Source organism: Siphateles boraxobius, unplaced genomic scaffold (assembly GCF_051911475.1).
Source record: "Siphateles boraxobius isolate OS27281-9 unplaced genomic scaffold, OSU_SipBor_1 7, whole genome shotgun sequence".
Lineage (NCBI taxonomy): Eukaryota > Metazoa > Chordata > Actinopteri > Cypriniformes > Leuciscidae > Siphateles > Siphateles boraxobius.
This window is the reverse complement of record NW_027509197.1, coordinates 17,534,809-17,562,202: the sequence shown is the minus strand read 5'-3', so window position 1 is coordinate 17,562,202 and position 27,394 is coordinate 17,534,809. Positions and strand designations below refer to the sequence as shown.

At 35.3% G+C, this 27,394-nt stretch overlaps 1 protein-coding gene across 2 annotated transcripts; it reads left to right on the top strand.

Moving 5' to 3' along the window:
- Positions 1-227: 227 nt before the first annotated feature.
- lypd6 (LY6/PLAUR domain containing 6) lies at positions 228-24,144 on the top strand. Of its 2 annotated transcripts, XR_013197082.1 has the most exons (6): positions 228-388; positions 14,981-15,146; positions 18,479-18,577; positions 19,984-20,114; positions 22,253-22,610; positions 22,878-24,144. XR_013197082.1 is itself a non-coding variant. In XM_077215504.1 (5 exons), the coding sequence occupies exons 2-5, from the start codon at positions 15,029-15,031 to the stop codon at positions 22,424-22,426; spliced, it is 522 nt and encodes a 173-aa protein (XP_077071619.1). In that variant the 5' UTR covers positions 228-388; positions 14,981-15,028; the 3' UTR covers positions 22,427-24,144. The 2 variants fall into 2 exon arrangements, 1 of the variants encoding a protein (XP_077071619.1); XM_077215504.1 differs by having other exon boundaries at positions 22,253-24,144.
- Positions 24,145-27,394: the final 3,250 nt, after the last annotated feature.

Genomic DNA, 27,394 nt, shown 5'->3' with positions numbered 1-27,394 from the left:
AAAAATATATTGATACAGTGGATATGGGCTTATAGCTAACCAATCTGCAATAGACTACCAGATATTTTAGTCATAGCTTCAGGTAGTGTGAATAAAACGTGTGTGTGTGTGTGTGTGTGTGTGTGTGTGTGTGTGTGTGTGTGTGTGTGTGTGTGTGTGTGGTGTGGATCCATCGGGACGCGCCTCCTCTCGACCTCTGATAGGCGCAGCCGAGCGTCTCATCCGCCTTTTAGGAACCTTTGAGTTCACAGAGATTCAGCTCGGACGTGTCATGAGTACAGACAACTGAAAGGACACTATTGATATACATGACTTTCTTCGAATCTTGCCATACAAGGATAATTCTGCCGTGATAAAAGTTTGACTGCGGTCGTTTGAATCATTTTCGGTAAGTAGCCCGCAACCTTTTTATTTAACCTGCTGCGATTGGATTAATGACAGAGCACACCCAAATGACCTGTTTTCATCCATATAAGAGTGCGTTTTGCCTTTTTTGGTGTGAAATGCTTTTCATTTACTGTACCTCTCTGATCCAAACCACGTTCGAAAGATAGTAAACATTAGTAAATAACAGCCGCAGACTGTTTGACAGCGTGCGTCAAAACCAAAACGCTTGCATTATAATTAATTATAGCCTAAACGCACTCACGAGCTAAACGCTTCCATTGGTTACAGTGAAGAAGATTTTGGCTACACAATGTTATGAATTTCAACGGGAGACAAGAATGTAGCCTAGTTATAGGCTACTTATTTATGAACCGTATACGACAAAACCCATACGTTTTAAAATGTGTAATTTTACTGTAAAACAAATGTTTTGGAAGTAAAAATGGATGGTTATTAAAAAGGCAATATGGTTTTTATTTTTAAATATGCTTTTTATTAGTTAGTTTTAATTAGTTTATTATTTATAGGGATGAGATATTCCCATGATTCCCTTCACATTTGTTTAGATTTTATTTAAGAAGTTAGTTTCTTCTTATTTATGTAATCATTTATAGTTTATGTTGTGTTTTAGGTTATTTAGTTTCAGTTTATTGCATTATTTTAGTGTTGTATGATAGCCTGATGTTTTTGTCTTTGTGTGGGTAACCCACACTGCTATGTATTCATATTACTATTGACTACTGTTGCTGAAGAGGCATTTTGATTAACTGTAAATTATCATGTGGCCTGTTATTATATTATCTTTCTGTGTTTTTATCAGTACATTTTACATGGACAAACAGACTAGCTAAATATGTTTGTCTATTTACATTATATAGTTTAGTGAACAAATAGGAACTATAAATTATAGGCTACAGTCAGCAAAATACTATGGCATAATTCTTGTATATCATCACTGTATTTTTACAGTAAAGTTTTGGCTTTTTATTATTTAAAGTTTTACTTTTTAAATAAATGTTTTTGATATGTACAGTAGCTGAATAATAGTGTAAATATGGTTTTAACATTAGCCTAAACTATTAAGGTGTGCAAAAGTAAGACAATGCCATTTTCAAAGGTTAAACAAATGGCCATCCTGCCAAACAATTGCACATTTGTATTAATATTTTACACTATGCAATAAACATTCAAATTCATCTCTGTAAATTACACTGTGCATGTCTTAAACGCAGTGCTGGCCAAATAAGCGAGTTATCTTCCAAGCTCGTTAAAAGTGTGTATTTTGACATTCTGTCAAATGCTAGTGGCGACCTGTCATGCACTGCATTGATAAAGGTCAGGAATTACCCTCCCTGCCCACACTGTTCAGTGTCCTGTATTTGTATTGTATTATATGGAACTAATCAGGAATAAAGCACTTTTGCATCCACTAGTGTGAATACATGCACAGCAATGGATCTATTATATTTCATATTAAAATATGCAGCAGGTGCATGGATACAGCAGTACATGTGCAGTGATTTTATGAATTTGATATGATCCCCTGCCTTGATAGAGCTTTGTGTGCTGCTTTGTGTTTGCCGTGCTAGGAGTGGTTAATTCGTGGTGTGTACAGATACATTGGTTCTTTCCATTTGTTCTCTGTCGATCTTAATGTAGCTTTGTATTAGATATAGGCCTACAATATGTAGGTCACTGCATTCCTTGATGTTATTATACAGTATGTAATGTAAAAATGTTTGTTTAATGTTTTTTGGCTTACAGCCAATGACTAATGTTGACTGACTAGGCAAATCACGTCTTCTCGTTCCAATGACCTTTTTATGAAAATGTAGCCCAGACTGCTATTTTTCTCTTTATAGGTAAGATGCTTAATCTCACTTAGCTGTAATGCACCTGCATTGTGGCGGAGAAGACGAATGACTCCATGCTCATTTCCACAGTCAGTTTTTTTCTTTCAGTGCAAAAGATTGTGTGAAACGCATTTCATCTGTAGTCTGTGTAGGGTGTGTGTGATACAGACTCAACACAGGCAGCCAAGGACACAGTGTGAAATATTCTTGCTTAGCAGTGAGAGGAAATCCATTGGGTTACTTATGAGCCGAGCTTCCTTTGATATCAGATAGGAGAAAACATTTCCACTGAAGTGGAAAGCACTTTCTCGGGAAAGCCCTGATGACATCACAGCGACTGAGACCATTTCAGACAATGCAAAGTGAAAGTAAATAGTAAAAATACCGTCATTTTCTTCATTCATATATATATATATATATATATATATATATATATATATATATATATATATGATGGGAATACTTTGCAGTAATATTCTGTACATTTGCATTTGATGCATAGGTAACGAACTAATAATCAACAATATTTATAGCATTTTTTAATCTATAGGTGTAAATGTTTATTATTTGACACATTTATCATTGTTGTTCATACTGATATTACTACTACTACTACCACAAATTATTATTATGTACTTTATTATGTATAATTTAATTATTTTGAATGTATCATTTATATCATCTATATCATTGACAGCTAATAGAAATGTAAATAAAATAATATTAACATTTTTAATTTAAACGTTAAATATATGTATGATGTATGTTGATAACTTAACCAAGATTGACATATGTAAAAGAATTTTAAATTGTTAATGTTACGACCCTGGTGATATTTACCCAGGGTAATATTTACAGTATTTACAATAAAGTGAAAAAGGCGGCACACTTGCCAGCTCAGCAGAACAAAACAAAGAAAAAGATTGAACAGAAGTGTTTAAGTAAAAATACCGTAAAGAATAAATAAATAAATTGACTATTGCATAAAAGTTAATGTAGATAACCTTAAAGTGTTCCCAATATTGGTTCAAATTCATATAGTACAATTGTAAAGCTATTTTCAGTGTTAAATGCAACTAAAGCCCATAGTCTCGTCCAGTCTAGGGCAAAGGAAGTGCATTGTCTCCTGCAAACATGCATAGGAAGAATGGAATTATACAGTGATGTGTGTCTAAAGCCCATCTGTAGACTGCCTGATTTTGTGGTGCAGTCTTGGTTGAAGGGACACGGTCAGAACAATGAATTCAAGAAGAAAATGTTTAAGAGATGAAAGGGTCATCACCAGCGTGAAAAATGCATTTGTCTTCGTTTTTAAAACCGTAGTGCCCACGCACAAGATTTATCATCCATTAGGTCTCTTGGGTTCATTTTATCTGAGTGGCGGCAGATAGGCTTTTTTTCTCTATATCTTAACTGAAGAGATTTGAATCATGAGCTGTTTGCGTAAAACAAAGGGGTAAATCTTAGTAAATGTGAGATACAGAATGTAGTTGTAGTAGATTTTGTTATAAAAAGATGTTCAAACTTGATTTTATTTTCAGCAAAGAGCAAGAATTTTTTTATGATTAATTAAAAGTGCTACCTAATAAAAAATCACTGTAAGTGCAAGACTTTTCTTAAACATTTCGACACCGTAGTGACTGACCTAGTAAGAGCAACAAGCGCTTATATAGTCATTGTTTGCAGTTTCGCAAAATACATTATTATTATTGTTTTACTTGCCCTTTTAATTTCCACTGTAACCTCACAATAAAAAAATATATATTTCGTTTTTATATTGTTGCTGTTTTGACATACAGTATTCTGTATGGGTCAATATATAATATATATGTTTTAAAAATGCTTTATAGAAAAATATTTTATATATATATATATATATATATATCATAAATATAATAAAAATGAAGCCCTGCTAATATCACTGCTTTGTTTGTGTGATGGTGGAATCTGACATCCTTTTAGCATTCGATGGATTAGCTTCACCTGACAACGGCTTTGAGTGAATACTTACCCTTAAAGAAACTTGTGACATGAAGGCCCGCATATTTACATATCCTCTGACCCCAAGAAACAGTTGAACACCTCTATGAGCACATGTTAGAGCTGGGGCAGGTGTTTCTCCAGATGGGACAGCCAAGAAACCGAAATGTGTTATTTAAGACCTTCTAATGACAAGGGCATGTAGGCATTTAGAGTTATATGGGTCATTATAGCTGACGTATGATGAGGGTCATTAGTGCTGACGTTATGATGCTGGCTGAAGGAATGTCACGGGAACGTTAGATCGTTAGTCGCTCTTGTGTGTGTTTTGAATCTGTGCTACATGTGATGTTACTGTGTTGTTTCTGGATTTATCTTTTTGTTTATTGGTACTTTTAGATAGTTATATAACATGCTATATTATTGGCTTGCATTCAGACTTGATGTTTGTTTCTTGAAATAACACTGTAATACCACAATTTAAACTTTGGTTTACATGGAAGATGCCACCTTTTTGCCATTGCGTGACCATCCGTGGTCTTATAAAGCACCCCGTGTCGTAGTGGGGGAGGGGGTTCAGTGCTCCATGTGCTGATCAGACTCTGCATTACCCAGAGTGCCTTCTCAATGGGGACGGTGGGGCAGAAGACAGAGCGATGGCTTCATCTGACCCCTTTGTTTCCCCTCACCATGTCGAGGAACTTGACAAAGGCTGATGGTCTTTGGATAATGACACTTCTCATTGGACTGAGCACATAACAAATGCTGTTCATCGGAGCGAATGAGAGGATCCCTCAACGCTGTGCATTACTTATGCTCTTTTTGAATTATTTAGCAAAGTTTGTTTTGCGTTAACTGCATGAGTGACCAGGCAAAGATCACTGTCACTGGGTCAGTGTTAGTCCGCCTGAGGCGTCCAGCGCTCTCAATGTTATTTTTGCACGTTACGCCCTATCATTCCATTATTTTTATTTTTTGGCACGTTACACCCCATTATTACATTGTTTTCATTTTCAAGTCTTTTTAGCTTTACAACATTATATACTATGTATTTTTTTATATGTACATGATTCATTATGGATAGGATTTAGCTCAGATAGGCCTGTGTAAACCGGTGTGAAAGGTGTTAGGAAGCTTTGATGCTAATTAGCTGCTCTTGCACCCCATTTGAATGCTTTACTGAACAGATGTATCCGATTTGTCTTACGGGGGCTTTTTTGCACCCTGGAGTGAAACTGCTGCATCCTTTGTCAGTGTATGAAAATGTAAATGGAGTCTGTTAATATACCTTGAACCAGAGGATTTGAAAGGTTTATTCAGCCACTGTGTAGTTCAGTATCAATGTAATAATATAAATTATATAATAAAATTAAGCATTTTATTCAGCATTTCATTCATTGATTATTGTGCAATGACTTCAACAGTATTTCTATTTTCTTTTTTCTTTTTTTAAAATGTCTATTCATCAAAAAATCCTGAAAAAAAATGTATTATGGTTTTCAGAAAAATATTAAGCTGCACAACAGTTTTTAACATTGATAATGGTAAGATTTTTTTTCGTTTGCAACAAATCAGAATATTATAATGATTTCTGAAGGATCATGTGACACTGAAGACTGGAGTCATGGCAAAGCTGAAATTTCAGAAGCCATTACAGGAATAAATTATATTATAAAATACATTATATAAAGCAGTCATTTTAAATTGTAGCCTAATTATATTTCACAACATTATTTTTTGCTATCATCATATAAAAATACATTTGTATTTTTGATCAAATAAATATAGCCTTGGTGAGGGTTCTTTCATAAACATTAAAAAACTTAACCAACCTACAAAACTTTGAAAAATGTGAGTTTTTTGATTAATGCTTTTAACGTTTATTTTCAGGTTTTAAAGATTTCCGAACAACAAACTATAGATAAAATAAATGTAAGTTCCCATACAAATGTGTTATTTATACTGTTTGGTTTTTGGACCTTTTAGTGTATTACATTTTTATTTATTTTTTCGTTTATCCATCTAGTTTAAATTTTAATATAAAAAGCCCTTGTAGGTACATGTGTTTTGAATTATCCTTGGCTATAATCACTATAATACTGACATGGGATTACTTCGAGAAGATAATCTATGTTCACTGTATCTGTTCCTATAAAATAAACTATAAATAAACAAAGTCATGATTTTAGATTTAGACAGGAAAGGAACTGTAGTTATTTTTCTTAGGGAATGTATATGAGGCCTGAGGCCTGTATATGTTGAATAAGTATCATACCCTTGTTTGTGATCTTGATGAAATGTACTGTGTTACAAGTCTCCTCTCTATCCGTTATGCAGAACCTGATTTCACCAACTGCAACATGTTCCTGCATCCTGGAACAACATTCCAATCAACCAATCAGATTTGAAGATCATGTTTATAGTTTATGTCAAGTTTAGTCTTACAATCAGGCTTAGGTGGTCCTACATCTGTTTTATTCACCTATTTCCTTTTGATTCAAGGGACAACTTATGGGTAGGGTTAGGTTTAGGGTTAGGGATATGGTAAGGATTACATTTTCAGACTGGAATGTTGTTCCAGGATTAACAAAATATGTTGACCCAGGAATGCGTCTAACTCCGCGAAATCAGGATGTGCGTACGTTATAGTGGTAAAAAAAAAAAACAAAGGCATAAAATCCACATGCCTGGACTGCTCTTTTTGCCATTCTGCTTTGAACCCCATATGTATGCAGTCAATCTTGATGTTGTCTAGTGCGTTACGCGTCTCCCTCCTCAGCATCAGCAGCAGATACAGTACTTCAGCATGTCTCCTGAGGCTTTTCATTTCCTTTGAAGTTTTTCATTCCATGAGAATGCTTGAATGGATTCTTCAGGATAAATCACATTGCATATCCTGCGCTTTTAACCTGCTTGCAGTTGGATAGTTTTCTGAATTTTTTTTATTTCTTATTTTTGATTTGTATGCTGTATATTTAATTGTTATTCTTTGATATTACAGAATGATAATCTGAAAGTTGAGGTGAAATAGGTTCGATGTTTGGGTGGTTTGTGAGAGACTAATATTGACGCAAATGTATTGCTGTTCCTTGTTGTCCCACTTTTGTATTGCTGTAAATCTCCATCCCTAACTGTAGAGGATTTACACTGGCATGTTTTTGATGAACTGCCGTCTTAAACGTTTCATGTTTACAAAATTAAATTAAGTTGGAATTTTTTTTTCTTTACAGCTGGAGGCTTTCCATAAGTTGGCTGTTTTGCAAAAACAAAGGTGGATTTTTTTATTTTTTTATTGAAATGATGACAAGATCTTTTATTCACAACCATATCATTCTCACATTCAGACCTTGAACAGACATAGTGCTCTTATGTTTAGGCAATTTATGCTAATAATGATGTTCTTTGACTTGGTATGTTGACAGAATCACAACCTCCTCCAGTGTCAGGTGATCTTCAAGTATACCCACGATGTCTGAACTGCAGATGTTTACATGTAAATATGACCATAAGCCTCATAGTTCAGAGACTGAGGGGTGTGTTTTCCCCCATCTGAATAAACTCAGTCACACTCTGTCCGCGATCACCGAGTGTAAATGTCTTGTTGGGAGAATGTGAGGTTTTGCCATCTGAGCCCCAAAGACAAAAGAGGGAGCAAATTCTTTCATGAACATTCCTAATTAACCCTCTTTGCCGCCTTATCCTGTTATGGTTCTGCTGGCCCAAAGTTCAAGGGACTCAAACTTATGCTATGCCCCACCCACTTAGTGTTCTACAGCTGCCACAAAGATATTTCATCCCTCCTCGGTTTGACCCACCCCACACGCTAAGACATTTTGTATGGTAGGATAGATACAGCTCAGGTCTTTCCCATTGTTTCAAGAAGTGGGGTCACCAAACAAGAGGGAGATAAGAGATGCTATTGCAGAGGTCATTATGATCTATCAGTTAAACCCAATGTTTCGGTGTTGTTGGTTGTATTGCATGTATGAGCTTTTTAAATATTAATAAGCAGAGGCAATTTTGTTAAAATATATTTTTATATAAATAATTATAAAAAATGATCTCAAACTACTTTAATTATTTTAGGATATATATATATATATATATATACAGTATATATATATATATTTTTTTTTTTACATTATTCAAGAATTTTATTTTAGCCTTGTTTTTTTCTCGATTGTTACATCAGGACAGTTGTTTTATGACCCTAACATTTTGACTTTATGCTCACCCAAAAAAAATATTAACGCAATCAATCAATCAATCAAAATATCAATATTTTCCCTCCAAATTTATTCATGTAGCATATGGGGCATTATATCAATAATACTGTTCCAACAGAGCTCTTTTAAGGCAGAGAATCTTTTCTGCATTATCTGGGGCATTTGAGGTTTATTTTTCATTGTGTTATTCTGAGCTACATGACTGATTCCTTGGATCTTTGAATGTGTCAAGAGTCTGAAGAGGGGATTAAAAATTATGCAGCTGAATCGGACCACTTCAAACGAATAGTGCCAGATTAGTCTGTGTGTGTGTGCATGTAGGATTTCAATGAGCTGGTCTGTGATTCTGATCCATCGTGACTCCTTTAGTTTTGTCCGGGTGCACTAATAGGGCAGAGGCATTGCTCGATGCCATTTGTCTTGTGACAACAGGCAGGGTTCTGTTGAGATTGCATTGTGCCCTCTCTCAAATGAGACAGGTGCAGCTTCATCTACATTATTGTCCATTTCTTGCTGTATTGAGGCTTTCCAAGGAATTTTACTATACGGTTTTGAAGGTGCTGTGCTATATTTTTGTTTAATTATATTCATGGAATATAGCATTGTGTGCTATTGTCCTACTGTAAGTGTAACTTCTTGTTTCTTGCAGTTTCTAGTAAAATGTTTTACTTCTAGACGAAATGCTGACATTCAGGTGTTTGTGACAGACTGGAAAAGAGCCACAACTTGCAGTTTGTGGCTTCCTTGCCACTCTTCTCTTTTAACTTCTCAAACCTGTGCAAAATCTGGTCCAGCAAGTTTTGGAAGTCACAGGAGAGGATTTGCATTTCTTTCCCTCCATTAAAGGGAGTGACTGCCATTCACAGGCCAATTCACAACCCAGTATCGTGTTTCTGACCTGAGTTAGTCTTTTTCACCTGGCAGTGGCTCGGGCAGGAACTCCAGGGCCCTTGACCTGCTGGGAGACTCAGTCCTTTCCGTGCTGTCTCTTTCCTCCACCCTGCTGGGTCTGAGTCAGCCAGTGACCTGCAGGAATGAGATGACATGAATGTGACTGGATGTATCATGCTGTACAGAGAGGAAGTCAGGCTTTCAGAGCTCCCGCAGTCATTCTAACATGGTGTATAACAGGTGCAAAAAACTAAAATCAGCACTGTTGTGTTTTAAAAGCTGTGTAACACATGCAGTCAAATGACTAATGCTTCTTTCTTTCTTTCTTTCTTTCTTTCTTTCATTCTTTCTTTCTTTCTTTCTTTCTTTCTTTGGAGGGGGGGGGGGGGGGGGGGGGGGGTCAATGTTTTTGTTTCTCATGTTTGTATCATGCTTTTCAACAGTACCGCTGCTAGACATTTTGGTGCCCTAAGCATAATTCCTTTATGGTGCCCCCCGCCCCCGGGAAAAAAAAAAAAAAACGTTTATTTTTGCCGGTTTAACTTTAACTTTTTAACGCGCAATCCAACGGAACACTGAGGCGGCAGCGGCACCATCGTTACTTTCTAGAGCAATTAAATACTCTTGTTCCGGCTGTCTTGTTATATACATCCCTAAAAAGTGCCTAATAATATTTCTATAATGAAATAATATCGGCACTATAATTATTATGACTATGATATGATGATTGATTTTTCATTAGGCTATTTTTGGTGCCCCCCTCAGCACTTGGTGCCCTACGCACAGCGCGTGATGCGCGTGGTGGGAGCGGCGGCGCTGCTTTTCAATACAAACTAAAACATTTCTTATAAAATTATAAAATTACTATAGAATACATTAGTATATACACTTTAATATTTACTACTATACATTACTGTGCAAAAGTTTGAGGTCAGTAAGATTTTGTTTAAAATCATTTTTATTCAGCTAGAATGCATAAAAATGATCCAAAATGAGAGTGAGGGTATTTATAATGTCACAAATTATTATTTTTTTCAAATGAATGCTGTTCTTTTGAACTTTAATCAAGGAAAACCAAAAAAGTATATGCATTTCCACAAAAATGATAAGCAGCACAACTGTTTTCAACATTGATGATAATAAGAAAAGTTTCTTGAGCAGCAAATCAGCTATTAGAATGATTTCTGAAGGATCATGTGACACTGATGAAAATTTGCCATCAATTTAATTTTAAAACATATTGATATATACAAGTTTTTATTGTATATTTGATCAATTAAATGCAGTCTTGGTGATAAAAGACTTAAAAAAAAAAAAATATATATATATATATATATATATATATATATATATATATTACCAACCCCAAAACCAAATGTGTTATTTGTTTCTATTTTTATTTATTTTTAGCAGAAACATCTGAGACAAAGATAATACCATTACTTAATACAAAGTTAATGCGATTGAAAATTGATTCTTTAACTGTTCCTTGCTGGTGAAATGACCTGCCTAACTTCTTCAGTCTTTAGCCATTTCTTTAATTGCTACATGTACTGTGCTAAACTAACGGACTTGTCACAGTACTTGCATATTGTGGCCCTGTTGTTGGTTTGATTGCTTCCATTGTTCTCCTCATTTGTAAGTCGCTTTGGATAAAAGCGCCTACTAAATAATTAAAATGTACAGTAAATGTAAATGTAGCATACATAATGCACATGGATATTGTATTTAATATTACTGAAAGAGCATAAAGATGTTTAAATGTACCAGTGGTTTTATATGGAGACATAGTCATCCCTACTTAACTTGCCTCAAAAACTTTTGCATTTCAAGGCTCAGAGACTGCATAAAAGCAGTAGATGTACAATCAAGCGAGTGCAAAAGGTCGTTTTTCTTCTGAGCCAGGTTCACGTTGTGCTAAAGAGTTTGCTCTCCAGCTATGCTTTAATGCATCATGATCCTCTTCAACACTTTCCAAACAACAGAATAGTCTGCTTAAACAAACCGACAACCGCAGTTTCCATTTTCCAGAGCGACTTGCAGGCGTGTAGGCTTTGATGACAGGTATTGCTCATGGCAGGCACCTGGCACAGCTTTAGAGGAGACTGGGCACCGAAGTTTAACCCGAAGCACTTCCTGATTGGTCTGGAAGGTTGCCTTTGAATGTCAGGGTAATTATTAAGTTCCTTGTTTGGAAAGTATTTAAATTAAAAATTTCCCTCGTTTGACTGGCATGAGTTACAGTCGTCATTATTATGATTAGAATGTCAACACTTAAAGTGAAATTATTAATATAATTATATTAAGAAAATGTCTGCTGGCATTAGTGCCACACAAATGTTTTAAGCAAGTGCATGATAAAAAAATAAAAAAAACTTTTACATTTATGCTCACCTAGGCTGCATTGATTTGAACAAACAATACAGTAAAAACAGTTATAATGTGAAATATTATCACAGTTTAAAATAACTATTTTCTATTGTAATATATTTTAAAATGTCATTTTAATCCTGTGATGCAAAGCTGGATTTTCAGCATCATTACTCCAGTGTCACATGATCCTTCAGAAATCGCTGCTTTTGCAAGATTGATTATTACATCAATCTTGAAAACAGTTATGCTGCTTAATATTTTGGTTGAATGATTTGTTTTTTGCTTTCTTCAGGATGCTTTAAAAATAGAAAGTTCACAAGAACAGCATTTATTTGAATTACACCACACATTTAAACGGTAGTGTGTATTAGCATATAGTTGTTATGTCTCTGTATTTTATTATTTTTGAAGATCTCTTATCACCCATGTTCTCAAAGTTGTGGCCTGGGCAGCTGGTGTTTTGATGGTCTAGGACATAATAGACTCTCCAATGACAGATAAAGCTGAGTTTGAGGACACCTGTGTTGAAACTGAATCCATGTTTTCTTATCAGTAGGATGTATTTTTGTTACTCAAGGCTTTCCTTAACTCATTCCCTCTTCATGTCTCAGTCTCAAACAAAGGGCGATTTCATCTAAGCTGAGTTTTTATCTGAACTCATTTCACTGCAAGTAATCTAGTTTAAGAATTAGGCTTAATCACACTATTTGACTGTGAGTTGGCCACAATATACTTGTCAATATACTTTCTACTGAAGATAGAAAATCATACAAAATGACATTAGGACAAATAAATGATGACAGAATTTCCATTTTTGGGTGAACTATCTCTTTAATGTTTTCTCTTGCAGAAACTATGATGGCAGAAATATACGTCATTAACCAAATAACTTAATTCATCATAACACCCGGCTCTTTCATTGTAGAACTCTCCGGTTTTCTCTGTATCTGTTCAGCATCCACATGAAACACATGTACTGTACACAGGTTCAATTCTTACTAATATAATGCTGAAAGCCCAAGGGGAAAATCTAATTCATTACCTCCAGACTTAACGTATTATAGAGGTCAGCGCATTTATCAAAGGTGTGTCAAAACATACTTCAATTGTTTGTTGACATTCCCAGTCAAGGAACAGCGTGTGGGACCAATCAGCTAAAAATGAAAACTGATATGTTCTTCTGTGCTCGTTTTCAATGGCACCTTAGACCTTCAGTGGAGAAAAGGATTGCTTTGAGGAAACCTGATGCTCTGTAACATGGCTGTGCTGTGCCACTCTACATTGTCTGAGAGGTCAGGAGCTACACAGCAACAGGAGCTCGGGGTCGCCTGGTGTCGGGCTATTTAATCATTTTTCTGAGAGTAGCATGGCTAACACATTAACAGGAGGAAATCTATTTTACATCCTCAGACGGGAAAGCCATTATAATCCTTTTGGACACGTGTTGCTTTAAGGGCTCTTGTTGTCTTTGAATTGATCAAAAAAGAAAAATTTGACCTTTATTATTATGAAACCATTGTTATTATTATTATTTTAGATTTTTCATTTTGTTTTTTAGTTCTAGTGTAATTGGTTCTCACGCATCTGCTTTCACAGAGATGTGCTGGGATTATTGCTCATGTTTAAATGAGAACTATTTGCTATGAGATCTAATAAGATCTCATTTTTTTTAATAAACCACAGAAAGAACAAAAAGATGGGATTTTTTATTTAAGATTGGTATTTAAATGAACTGATGGAGAAGAAAAAACACAATACTACAGTACTTACCATCTCAAAAATTTAACTGGATGCTTGTTGCCATCATTAAATAATAAAAGTATTACAAGTGTAGAAAATGAGCTGTTTTGATCTAATATGCTGTAAATGAAGCAAATATCTCATAAAGGAAGCATTCTGATTCTCTGCCATACCTGATGACTGAAATATACTCAAACTCATACATTTTAAAGGGGAAATGCAGCAAAAATGGTATACATTTCAAACAGTATTTTTGTAAAAGGTTTAAGGCAGTCTGAAGGTTGCTCTGTTATATTTATTAGCTCTCTCTGCTCTCTCTTATTATGAGTCAGCTTTTTGTTGAGGGGAAATTCAATTTGAGAATTGTAAACAAAGTAAGAGCAATTGATTCACCAAAATGAATGGATTGATTTCTGGCAGGCCCTCCATCTGACTCGATGAAGAAAGCACACAAAGCGGTTTAGTCAAGCACTTCTGAAAAATGTGTAATCTGCCCCAGCTTTCGTTTCAGTAATGTAAACCGCAGAGCTCTGTGTTTAAGCCATGTGCTTTACTCCAGGCTTATTTTAGTTTTTCAGGGGGATTTTTTGTTGAACAATTATATCGCACCAACAAAAAAAAAACAGCACAGATCCTTCTCATTTTTCAACCTTTGTTATGCTTTTTAATTGGATTTAGTTTAGGGTAAATGTGCATGGTAAAAAATTAAAATGTACTTTTATTCTGTTTTATAAAGAAAAAATGGTGACACTTTAGTTTAGGGTCCAATTCTCACTATTAACTTTGCTTATTAGCTTGCATATTACTAGAATATTGACTTATTTGTACTTATAAAGCACATATTGATGCCTTATTCTACATGAACATATTCTACAGCCCTTAACAACTTACTAACTATTAATAAGCCATAGTTAGGAGTTTGAGGCAAAGTCATAGTTAAAGAGTTACTAACCCTTTAATTGTTCGTTAATAGTGACCCTTTAATTGTTTGTAGTGAGAATTTGACCCTAATATAAAGTGTGACCGAAAAAACATAAATTTTTAGGTCAATTGCCATTATTTTCTTAATAGAATCTTATCAACAACAAAAAAAGCCACATGAAGCACATTTTGTTCCATTAAATTTGATCCTGTTTCGTGGACTGTACATGTATAAGTATCCATTTTATGGTTTTCATCAAAGATGTTGCATTGTGAGAATGGCATTCAGTAATTGAAAACTATAGATGAGTGTTTGTTCTGCTGCCAACAACCAAAGCAAACAGCTAAGAGGGTCACTGTCGCTGAGGGTCAGGACATTGGCAGACTGCTGACATTGTCATTGATATAATGAAGCACTTGCTGAAATAACAAGCATGCCTCTTTGTGTCCGGTGTTTTGGAGAGGGATAACACTCCTTTGAACTGCTTTAATCCTATAGAGTTCCTTTCTTTCTTCAGCAGATGTTTCTTTAATCCCTTGTTAAACTTAATTTATTTGGCGCCTAATATTTAAGTTGTTTTTTGTGACCATGGCTGTGTTGTTTAACAGGTGCCGTGTTGGATCTGGGTACCTGCTCATGTGAGTTTTCCTCCAGCTATGGAACCCTGGCCTATCATGGCCTGGGGCTTAATGCTGACCGCCATCACCGGCTGGATCAAAGCGGTTCAATCTAGGGAATTCACAGAAAAAGACATTGTTTTTCTCCATCCCTCAAGTAAGTATTTCTTCTCTCGCCTTCTTTCTTCTTAGATCCTGCCAAAGCTTTGAAAATGAAACTGATATAATCCTTGAGTTCCTGGGTCATCTCATCTGGAAGAAAAAAAGGGTCAGACATCAGTTGTCAGTCCTGGCTTCTATAGATCTTTTAAGGGCTGGTATGGAGCTGTTAGACCTTCAGGCTCTGAATGCAAATTCATTCCAAATATGGGGTTCTAGATTTTATATTGTGACCTAATAATTGGCCTTCCAGGCTCAGGCTGTATCAGTGGTTGAGCAGCGGGCCAGTGACGCGTAGCTAAACTCAGCGTCTCAGCTGACACACCAGCTGTGTTAAGACCCCCCACCCTAAAACTCAGATGGCCCACTAGGCCTGCTGACGTGAAATCAATTGTTCAGAGCTTGTGGAAATGGCCGTGGCGCTATAGGTCAGTGTAGCATTTTCTGCCTGAGACCCTTTCTTCTTTAACCCCCGTTTGATTTGCATCTTGAAATTCTGTATGGGGAAATGGCTTTTATGTTTGTCAAATATATTGGTAACATTTTCTGATAGCATTCAAAAATACAGTAATATTATGAAATATTAGTTTATTTGTATTTTTTTAAGTGTAATGTATTCAGCCATTACTCAAGTCTTCAGTGCCACATGATCCTTTAGGAATTATTCTAATATGCTGTTTTGTTGCTCAAGAAATAATAATTATTATTATTAATATTGAAAACAATTGTGCTGCTTAATATTTTTGTGGAAATCGTGATTAATTTTTTTAGATTCTTTGATGAATAGAAAGTTCAAAAGAATAGCATTTATTTGAAATATAAATGTTTTGTAACATTATAAATGTCTTTAATCTCACTTTTTATCAATTTAATATCCTTGATGAATAAAAGTATAAATTTATTTTAAAAATCGTTATGTATATAAAAAATGTATATAAAAATAGAAGTTGTATATACAGCTTATATATGTAAATAAATATATTTTTATTAGAATGTCCTTTAGTGAAAGCAATTCCAAACATTTTCCATTCAGAAATGGAACCAGAATTGTTTAATTCCTCATGGTGCCCATATGTTTCCTATTTATTCATATTTGAATGTACTGATATTCTATGCATTACATGTTGTTCCATGACTTACCATAAAAGTTTTGATCATTTGTTACCGATACTATCAATGTTTTTGATATGTAAATATCTCAGTGACTTGGTAACATGTGGCAAGTACAATTATCCATAATGAAAGAGAGTAGATGTTGGTTTCAGTTCTGTTGAGAGAATTAATCTGTGAAATCCCTAACTCTTTCATCACAGTGAGCAGGACCTCCCAAAATCCTTTTAGCTGTGTGGTGGCTCTCCGGTGTACAGCTGGAGATATCCGTATCTGCTCAATGACCCAGCGGGGATTGTGTGTGTGTGTGTGTGTGTGTGTGTGTGTGTGAGTGTGTGAGAGTGTGAGTGAGAGAGTGAGAGCTTAAAACAAATCACTTCTTATGAGATCTCAGAATAGTTTGTGCACCACCGTATTTTGTGACCTTCTGATATCCGGCCGTTGCACATTGATTTACTGCGATGATGGAGTTGATTTTGTTTCTTCACTCCAGATGGCAAATGTGGATTTACAACCCCATGCGATCATTCAGAAAACAAAACACACTCCACGTATTTAGCATAGTTAGCACTACTGTTAACAACAAAATGTTGGTGGCTATCAAAAATCAGCTCATTATAAAAACTCAAAGCATGTTTACATTTGATTATATTACAAATTGTTCTGTTCTCCTTTTTTGACATTAGATATTAAACATTTATCCACACAATACATGCACATTGAATTGGAAACGAAGGAAAGGAAAAAAAAGTATAATGTTGACAGTCACTTCGAGACTTCATATTTTGCAGTTGTATTAACTGTTTCTCTCATCTCTTTAAGTCTGTGCTGTAAACATATAAGAGAGGTTACAGTCAGTTGTATCGTTGTATTAATTATTCAGTGACCACCTTCTCACAAGGAGGCTCACAAGAATTTGGTGGGATTAATAGTAAAATCTGTTGGTCATAAATGAACTTCTAACTAGCTCTGTTTGTATATACAGAGCTATTTAGGGACCTCGTAAGTAAGAACACATTGGGCTGTTTGGATGAATGAATGGCCTTTTTAAAATGGTCACTTGATCAGATTCTTGAAGCATTTGCTGGATGAGGTCAACAAGAGTTTTTTTTTTCTCTTTAAACTTTATAACACAAACGAGGCTGATGTTTATGTTGAGAGCCACGTAATCTGATTGTGGAGCTTCAGGAAGAGAAAAGGCACACTCACTTGTTTTCCCAAGTACTTTTTTCACCTAAGGGTTAACAGCAAAGAGCACTTGAATAGATTGAGTCTCAGTCTTTCACAAGTGGTCCTATTGATTAGGAAATTGATACAGGTAGCCTACATAATACATGCAATTTATTTAAAAATGAAATGAGTGTCTGGCATGTTATCTATTCTGTAAACACTGCGTGTAAATCATAATGTCAGACAAAACTTTTGTTTTGTTTTTTACTGTTTTGCTTTTGGAGAAAAAGAAAATTGATTACCTTTCAGAGCTAGTCTGAGGGGAAAGCACTGTGGCATGATGACAACACAATCATTTATTTCTATTTGACCACATTTATAAAATGCTCCGATTATAACTGTGCAAATTAAGTTCAATGCAGATGAAATAGAGAGAAAAGTCGTTGTTGTTTTTTACATTGTTGTTATCCTTACATAATTGTTAACTTTCTATTCATCAAAGAATCCTGAAAAAAATATATCTTGGTTTCCTGAAAAATTATTATGCATCACTACAGTTTTCAACATTGACAATAAGGAATGTTTATTGTGCACCAAATCATCACATTAGAATGATTTCTGAAGGATCATGTGACACTGAAGACTGGAGTAATGATGCTGAAAATTCAGCTTTTCCATCACAAAAACAAATTACATTTTGAAATATATTAAAATAGAAAACAACTATTTTAAATTGTAATAATATTTCACAATATTGCTGTTTTATTAAATTAATAAATGCAATCTTAGGGAGCATAAAAAACATTAAAAATGTCCTGACCCCACACTTTTGAACGGTAGCATAAATATAAGATTATATTGGCAGATAAGATGTTATATGTATGTACAATATCCTACAACATAATATTTATATCTGATTATTCCCGCCCTTTTGTTCAGCATAATAATAGTCAGTTAATCAGTTTCGCCAACAGATTTGCAATCACTAAATGATGATCTAAATCATTCCATTTACATTGATTATTCTTCTTTTGTCCTTTGTTTTCCCAGCAACTCCATATCCAGGAGGATTTAAATGTTTTACCTGTGAAGATGCACCTGACAACTACGAATGCAATCGCTGGGCTCCAGATCTCTACTGTCCACGAGGTGCCAATATCTCCATAACCGCTCTCTATATTACAAAGCAGGGTGCCTATTAAAACTAAGTATTGTAAATTAAGAGTTCTGTATTTATGTCGTTCTGCAAAACAAGGCGCAATTTATAATTAATCCAATTTATATACAAAGGAGGTATGTTTGGGCTGAAAAGAATGACAAAGACTTAATTTAAATGGTCACAGCACAGTGCTATTGTATTGTGCTGTGCTAAAACAACTAATTTGGGGTTCCCAGTCAAAAACAACCAACCTTTTACATTGCTTGTAAATCTTTCATTATGCTATATTATCACCAAATGTTAGATTAAATCTTTTTTGTCTACTGGTTTTCTTTCACTTACCACAGGTTTTGTATTTCTTTTTGGAGCTGATTGGTTGTAGGCCTCATTGATCTGAGCTTATTCACCTAAAAACTCTTCTCTTCTATTCTATTCTATTTTTTAATTTTTTAAATAAAAAAATATATGGACTGCGTTAGATTAAACTGAGAGGGGTCATAGCACTTACATATTGTTGTCCTACTGTTAGTTTCACTGCTTCTATTGTTCTCATTTGTAAGTCGCTATGGATAAAAGCATCTGCTAAATGAATAAATGTAAATGTAAATAAATGTGAAAACAAAAAAGGTGCATAAGCTCAGATCAATGAGCCTACGATCAATCAGTTCATAAAATAAATACAAAACCTTTCCTAATTGAAAGGAAACAAGATTAAAATCCAATACTTGATTTATAAGCTATTTTTTGGGAACACAAGTGTAACGAGGTGGAAAATAACCCCAAAAAAGAACAAAAATGAGCAAAGTCAGAAAGTTGCAGTCTAATGCAATAACAATAAATAGCATTTTGGTAAAAGAAGATCCTCTCTGGGTCAAAATGACCGCAATACAACACAAGGGTTAAGTGGATTTAGCGAATGCTTAGTGAATAAGAGAATACCTATGAGTTGTTTAAGATATGTGTTCAGTACATGCTTTTAACATGAATAGCCTCGCATATAAGGAGGCTGGTGTTGTGTTGGGTCTGATTTACAGCACTGTGTTAATGACTCAAGAGCTGTAACCTCTTACAGACACTCATTCCTTCAGTAAGCACATGCTGCTACAGATCATCTGCAGTTTTGCAGGGAATGTATACCTTTCCTGGAATGCTCAGATATGGTTGTGTTGTGTGTTTCCATTAAGTTCTTGTGCAATATTTTGTTGCTCATATTTCATTGTCACTTATTAAAGATATGCTGAGGGCGAGTACTGCGATATCTATTGTAAAATCCCTGGAGAAATATATTTCTTTTCTACTGGAATCTGACTCCATTAGTCAAGTCCTAATGTTGTCTTTTGTGATGTATACAGTGTGCCCTTGAGAAAACTAAGTGAAGTTTCTTTGTAACTTTTAGAGAGCAGATATTGCTACACACGTCATAAGATGAACTGGGATGGAAACACAGTGTCAGTGAAAAAGCGTTGCGTGGCGCTGGAAGACTGTCTTGAAACAGGGTGCTCGGACGTGGACCATGAAGGAAACAGGGTGAGAACAACTAAATACAACTCGCATATCAAGTAGCCTAACTTGTGCATCCAGTTTGTGTCATGCTCGTCCCACTGAAATCCATCTCATCTCACTTTACACAGTCCACTTGAAGTGATCTTAAACATGTTGAGTGGATGATAAACATTTCTGCTGCTTATAGGATATGGCTCAGTCAGCAACACTAAACTCTGCTCTTTAGTTAATCCATTTATCCTTTCAAGTGATTTCACTGCAGAAGAGATAAAGTTGTGAGTTATGCTGCCGTCTCTCAGTAATCCTTCTCTGAGTAATCCTTGCTGAAAGGTGCGCCTGGTCACTCCCTGAACTCTTTGTATCTTACCTTTTACCTCCGCACAGGACAGGAGTTATGCAGAGGGCAGGGGGCAGATGTGAGAAGGCCAGATTGAGAGATACATGCGGTGTAAAGATGCCACAGCAACACTAAAAGGGAAAATTTAAAAGTTGAAGGTTCATTCTAAGGTTAAAAAATAGGTTACCTTGAAAAAAAAAAAAAACAGTTCAGACAAGCACAAATACATTCTGGCCGAATCCCAAGGAGGCAATGAAACTTCGGCACTTAATTAAGCCCTAAACAATTTAAATTTGGCATGAAACGGAAGTTAAGATAATCTTTTATCTTTTAAAAAGAGTACCTTTTCTTTGTCCATGGAAAAAAAAATTCTCTGCTCACTTCTAGACGACTGGCGCTTCCCCTCTGCACGTTTGGTCTCGTTTTAAAGCACAGCATTCTGACTTTGAGAATATTCATAGCAAATTCTCGATGGCTTGAGTCTGAACTAATGAAATATAATTTTCAAACTCGTGCTAATATAAACAAAAGAAAACATCTGATGTCTAACATTATATTAGATTGGTGCAGTACAGTAGGTCGAATATAGGCTATATGCTGTCTGTCTCATTAATGTTAATCAAACAATTGTGGCATCATGGAAAAAATAAAGTTAAATATATATATATATATATATATATATATATATATATTCCTATAGATATGGGTTTTGACTTGGTGCCAAATTTGCTTGTATTACCAGGGATGTTAAGGTATGGTTGCTTGCTTGGTGATTTTGTTTTTGAAATTTCCGAAAAACTTAACTTGATTTTTCTCAAAATTGACTTTGCTGATTCTACTTCAAACAGGTGTAGCTCATAAATGTTTTGTCTGATTCCAACAAATCATCATTTTGAAGGCTTTTTAATAGAAAATGTAAAGAATAACAATTACTCATTTTTGAAAATTTGCTCACTGCTACCGGTACTCATTTTGCCAGCACGGGTCACAAATTAAGATTAAAGTTTGATTAAAGTTCTCCAATTGACTCACATTCTGAATGCTGTCCATTCTATCAATGCAACCAAAAGCAGTTACATCTTCATAATATGTGCTGGTCTTCTTTCTTATGTCTATTTGCATATTGAACTGTGATTGTAGTGCTGTTATCCTTGCATATAATTGAATCTTCTACAACTGTTTTTAGGGCAGCTTCTCACTGCTCTTTTTTTAAGATTCTGTGTTAATGTCAGTTTTAAAACAGTGGGACCGATCAGTAGAAGCCGGGGGGGGGGGGGGGGGGGGGGGGGGGGGGGGGGGGCAAAACACCACAAGTGTGTGTTTATAGCAGCATCTGTATCATTTATAAACAAAATTTCAGAGGAAATGCTGATTATACTGTCTGGCACAAGACATGAGGAAGAAACGATATATCTCGTGGCCACATATTACGAATTTGTTTCCACAAGTTATTGGACTTTTTATTGGACTCAAATTTGTGGTCACATTGTACTAATTTGTCCCTTTGATTTAATTTACTTAATTTGTGGCAACAATATCAATATGCTCAGTAGCTTTATAGCCAAGGTGATTGCTTTATTGCTTTTGGTTTATCTTTTATTTATATCAAAAACAGTAGCTTATAAATCTGCAGTTCAGCATTTTCTGTTTGCTTATTTTTTTTATTTTGTAGAAGCGTGTCTCATAAAAGCGTGCCTCGAAACCTTTTTTATACTGTGCTGTGCTTTTTGACTATTCATCAGTGCTGTCTTGCATTTCAAGCACTGGCATTACTTCAGAAAGTGTAAATCTCACTTTTTTTTCTTGTTTGGTTTTCTCTATGCAGGAGTGTACAGCCTGTTGCGAGGGGAACATCTGTAACATGTCTCTCCCACGAAACGAGACTGATGCCATCTTTGCCACCACTTCTCCCATTAACGAGAGCATGCAACCAGCACAGAGTCCCACACTGCTGCTTTCTGTCTGTATCGTCGGCCTGATGCTCCACAGTATTAACTGAGAGTAGAATGAACCTTTATGGCAATAACTAAACAATTGGCATGTGCCAGTCAGCTCTGGGCTTTACCTTCCTCAAAATGAAGTGTTAGTTGTTGGACTTCTTCTTTCCTATGAATACATTTTTATGAATCCTATATATTCTCTATAAAAAAATAATGAGTGGTTTCTCTCAATTTCTCTCAAAAGTTTTTCATGATGTACAGTACCGGTCAAAAGTTTGGAAACATTACTATTTTTAATGTTTTTGAAAGAAGTCTCATCAAGCCTGTTTTTTTTTAATCAAAAATACAGAAAAAACAGTAATATTGTGAAATATGATTACAATTTAAAAGAACGTTTTTCTAATTGAATATACAGTAATAATATTTCACAGTATTACAGTTTTTCTGTATTTTTGATCAAATAAATCCAGGCTTGATGAGCATAAGAGACTCAAAAACATTAAAAAAAAGTAATGTTTCCAAACTTTTGACCGGTAATGCACATGGGAAGATGATATTTATAGCAAAACTGACACAAACCTGCACATTTTTTGATGTCTTGAATTAATAAGTTGTGTTTTATACATTTGTATAGATATATTTATTTTTTTATCCATTGTTGTAGGATGTTGAACTTTGTGCTGTTGGCTGTAGGCATGAGCATAACTTTAGGGGTCAAGGGGTCATGAATTTTCCACCCACCCCTCTTTCATCATTTGGTCATCATGGAAAAGGGCTTGAAACCTATAGAAAAAAAGTTCAACATTTCATCAAGCAACTATGTCAATCCTATAAAAATAGCATTTTGTTTTTGTTTTGCACTGTGTATTTGTGTCATAATGCAACATGTATTCGTAAAGCACTTGTGTACAGATTGTCATGTGAACGTGTTGTGACTAGCATTGAACGTCCATATAGCCTACAGTGAAAGGCTTTATTATTATTATTATTAGTATATATGTATATGTTCCTATACATTCGTCAGTCCATTGTTGTGTACTGTAATATTTCCTATTCATGATTCCTGGCTGACTGTGCAATCAGCTAAAAATGTTGAGTCTGCGGCAACAGTGTTATTTGTTCAGGCTTTATGAATTGTTTAGGCGATCTGCCTAGCTGTAAATGAAGCTATTTCCTGTTTCTTCTGTCTTTTGTCGAGTTATGAAAAGTATTGTAACATTCAGTTTGTTCACTTCAGTACAATATAAAGGGCATGGTGATCACAGAAGGGCTCAAACCATTTACTCAGGTAATTACGGAGCAGTTAGTGCCAGTTTAGTAATGCACAAAACACCTTTAACCTGAGTGGACCCAGCTTAACTATCTGAAGGTCATATGCATTAAACATGTCTCTGAATGTGCTGATATAAATCAGCGCAGATTTATAACATTGTGTATAAAAAGGTCTTTCATCAGTTTCTACTCTCATCTTAACTATAATACAAAAATAAAGATTTGTAATAGGGTTGCATGAACTTTTTATACTTACAAAATTGTGAATGCTGCATGCCATCGTGTGCCAAGGCTTGTTATAAAAGTAGATATTTTTTTCTACACTGGTTTGTAATATCCCTGTATATTCTTGTGTACATAATTTTAGATATGTTTTTAAATCACACCTTTGGAGTACATTTGTAACACTTCTGTGGTATCTTGTGTTGTAATGTATTAAATTCACATCAGAACGTTTACTGTTGTTTTGTTCACTGTTAATAAAGATAATAGGCTATTCTAAAAATGTATTTTGCTTCAGCTAAATTACGGACAGCATAATTCAACATGAAAATCAAATGAGTTTGTGAATGTTCTCCTCAAATGAGGCTTACTGGCTATTCACACAAAATATATTTCTGGTTTGTTCCATTTTCCACTCAACCCTTACTGTTGGTTTTCCACTTAAAGAGGCATGCTAAACTTTCTAAATCTGGTACATTTCCCCCCCTTTTTAATTTCATGCCTATGACCAGCAATTTTACATGTATAACTGCTGACAGTGCTAAACTAAGGTGTACAAACTGCAAACGCCAAAAAACAAATCCAAAATCCTAAAAAACAGGACAAAAAAAATCCTTAAAAACACATCTACTTTTCACATTTACTGTCTAAAAAACACGGTTTGAAATCGCTGGTGTTTCTTACGTCACAAACTAACTTGTAACCAATCAGATCAACATGCCCAGTGGGCTTTTGCATATCATTAATGCTGCGAAGCAGGGGAGTCTCAAGAGAAGCCAGGTATATTCTCTGTTGATTTGAAAGATCGGGTAGATTTATCAATATGGTGGGTGAATTATGTTTATGATGTATATCACAATGATATGATGAACTATATGCCTTTTACGTTCTGAGTTAGTAAGGATACTGACTGTTGCTGATGCTGACTTTGAACAATGGTTTGTGTATCATTAGCAGCAAATTATTAGCTGTTTGAAAATGTAGACAAGCAAAAGTCTAATCATATTAATTACCGTTATGTGTCCGACGCTGTAAAGAGTGATACCATTAAGCAGCCTTTACTACAAGTAAGTTGAGTGAAAGTTTACCGAGTGGCTCTGAGCTGGCGTGAATGAGTGGAGGCTAATTTCCATATCCATGGTTTTGCTAAACTGAAGCAAGGGTGAAAGTGACACGTGATGGCCAAGTAATACTTGGAATTGGACCTCTGCATTTAACCCATCCAAGTAAGTGCACACACATTAGGAGCAGAGTAGTGAGTAGTGAACACACACTGCAAATGTGGATACACACACAGAGCAGCGAGTGGCGCCCAGGGAGCGATTGGGGGTTAGGTGCCTTGCTCAAGGACACCTCAGTCATATTCCTGCTGGTACTGGAATCGAACCAGCAACCTTTGGGTCATGACTGCCATGTACTGGAAAAACGTTTAGATAAGTTTTTTTTCCAGTGATGAAAGATGAGTTTTAAGGGATAGAATGATTGACTGCATGGTATTTTGTCTTGATTATCTGAATATTCCTGAGAAGTAAAATTGTTATTCCTATTTTATATATATATATATATATATATATATATATATATATATATATATTAGTTGATATTAGTTGATACCGGATTAGTTGATATTAAAGTTGGTCATATTTTTTAAGAATAAATTACCACATTGAATTTGCTTTAATCCTACAACATTAAAAGCTTTGTGCTTTTTAAGAGCCCATTGTCCATAGAGTAGCCTACAAACATGGTTTATATTGCTCAAATTTCAACTTAATTTATCTAGACAGGTTTAGGTCTTATTTTATTGGGTCTTCAGATTTATGGTAGCAAAGAAGAGGAAACAAAACTCTCATTAAGCCAATGCCAGAGGTCAAAGGTGAACACCCGGTGACCCTTTGGTCACTTCTTGTTTCACAAATGGACTACAGGTTAAAAATGAAGTTGGCTTTGCTCATAGTGGCATTTATTAAATATCTGCTGTTGTGACAGTAGAAAAATAAATCTACTTTATAAGAGAAAATGTTTGTATAAAGTACAGGAATAAAGGAATTTAAAAAAAAATAGAAATTTTGACAAACATTAAAATAAGTTTCCAAGTCAAAGACAAAAGCTCCCTTCATCTTCTTGCTTTAGTAATCCAGTTTCTCGGCTCATTCTCTGCCGATACAAGTCAAATTTCCGCTCTCGAGTTGACTTTCCAGATGAGCAGGAACATGTTTTTAATGATCAAGAGCTGTTGCAGGCTGGGTTTCAGGTACCTGGTCTGGAGTCCATAGAATGACCCTCATTGTTGGAGGGCATGGCAGCATATCCTGTTCAGTACGGCCATGCTGAGATTTTAATTACTCTGCCGTGGAGCTTTGGGATAGATTGAGCAGCAATGGAAACAAACGCAGCCCTTCTTTACTGTGGGAAAATGCCAAGTGTATGCGTTCAGCATGACTGAGCCACGCTTAAAATATATAGGTTTAATACTGCACAAGATAAATAGTTGTTTATAGTGATTTTAGTTGGACTACTGCTTATAACAATAATTACAGTTATTAAATGTATATGTCACTTTCATGTATTCACTTTTCTTTTTTTACTATGACTGAATAAATCATGTATACTGGACAAAAAGTAACTGCTTTTTAAGTGTGTGAATGTGCTATCAGTTTCCAGGACAGGGTGGAGACAACAACAGATAGTGATGAAAGTGTGAAATCTGTCTTCAGAGGAAGATGGAGACAGTGGGAAAATCTCACAGGACAGACTGGAAGTCTGCTGCAGTGTGATGGGAAGACTTGAGGAAGGACTGGACTGAGAGAAGTGCACCATCACAGCTTCAGTATTATGATGATGACTGAATTACATGATGATGGCAGATCCTGTGGAAATGAAGACTCAGGATACACCAAAATATGAATGATGAATCCTAAAAATAGCGTCTGATGTTCTGAAATTTAAACAAAAACCTGAATTTGAACAGCAATGCAGGCAGTAAAAAGAATGAGCAGGACAAAAACAAAACAACAGATCTAAATATTACAGAATATTGACATTATAAATACCGGATTATTTACTTTAAAAAAGGTCAAATTGCATTGGCATATGAGCCATTCAACATCATCTGTTTTCTGAGTCAAAAAAAAGAAAATAGTTTTTTCTGAAGATCCAGATCGTATGTGTCTATCTGCAGCTCTCTGAGTTTTCTAATTCCAGTCTAAACTCTAATCTGAGTCTAATTCAATGAAATTCCAGCAGAGAATCCCTAAAAGGATTACCAGTTTGAACACACAGAGCTGAATGAACAAGCACACAATTCACATTGTGTCCGGTATTACACCAGCTGCTGTTCGGTTCATGATCACCATGAGTCCAAATACACAGACTCTGAGCTATTGCAAGCAGTCAACAGAACTTGATCCTGGCAACACAAAAAGAAACATGGCATCACAACAAAAGTTAAAAACATTAATCTAAAGGGTTTCCTATTAGGTCAACTTGAATGACCACCAGAAATCCTGTCCTTTACTTAATTCTGTAAAATA

What these genes read in the sequence shown, in the direction of transcription:
- lypd6 (XM_077215504.1), top strand. Translation starts at nt 15,029, where the DNA reads ATGGAACCCTGGCCTATCATGGCCTGGGGCTTAATGCTGACCGCCATC. An exon ending in AGATCTCTACTGTCCACGAG is followed by an intron (nt 18,578 to 19,983) that starts GTGCCAATATCT and finishes TGTAACTTTTAG; the next exon opens with AGAGCAGATATTGCTACACA. An exon ending in TGGACCATGAAGGAAACAGG is followed by an intron (nt 20,115 to 22,252) that starts GTGAGAACAACT and finishes TTCTCTATGCAG; the next exon opens with GAGTGTACAGCCTGTTGCGA.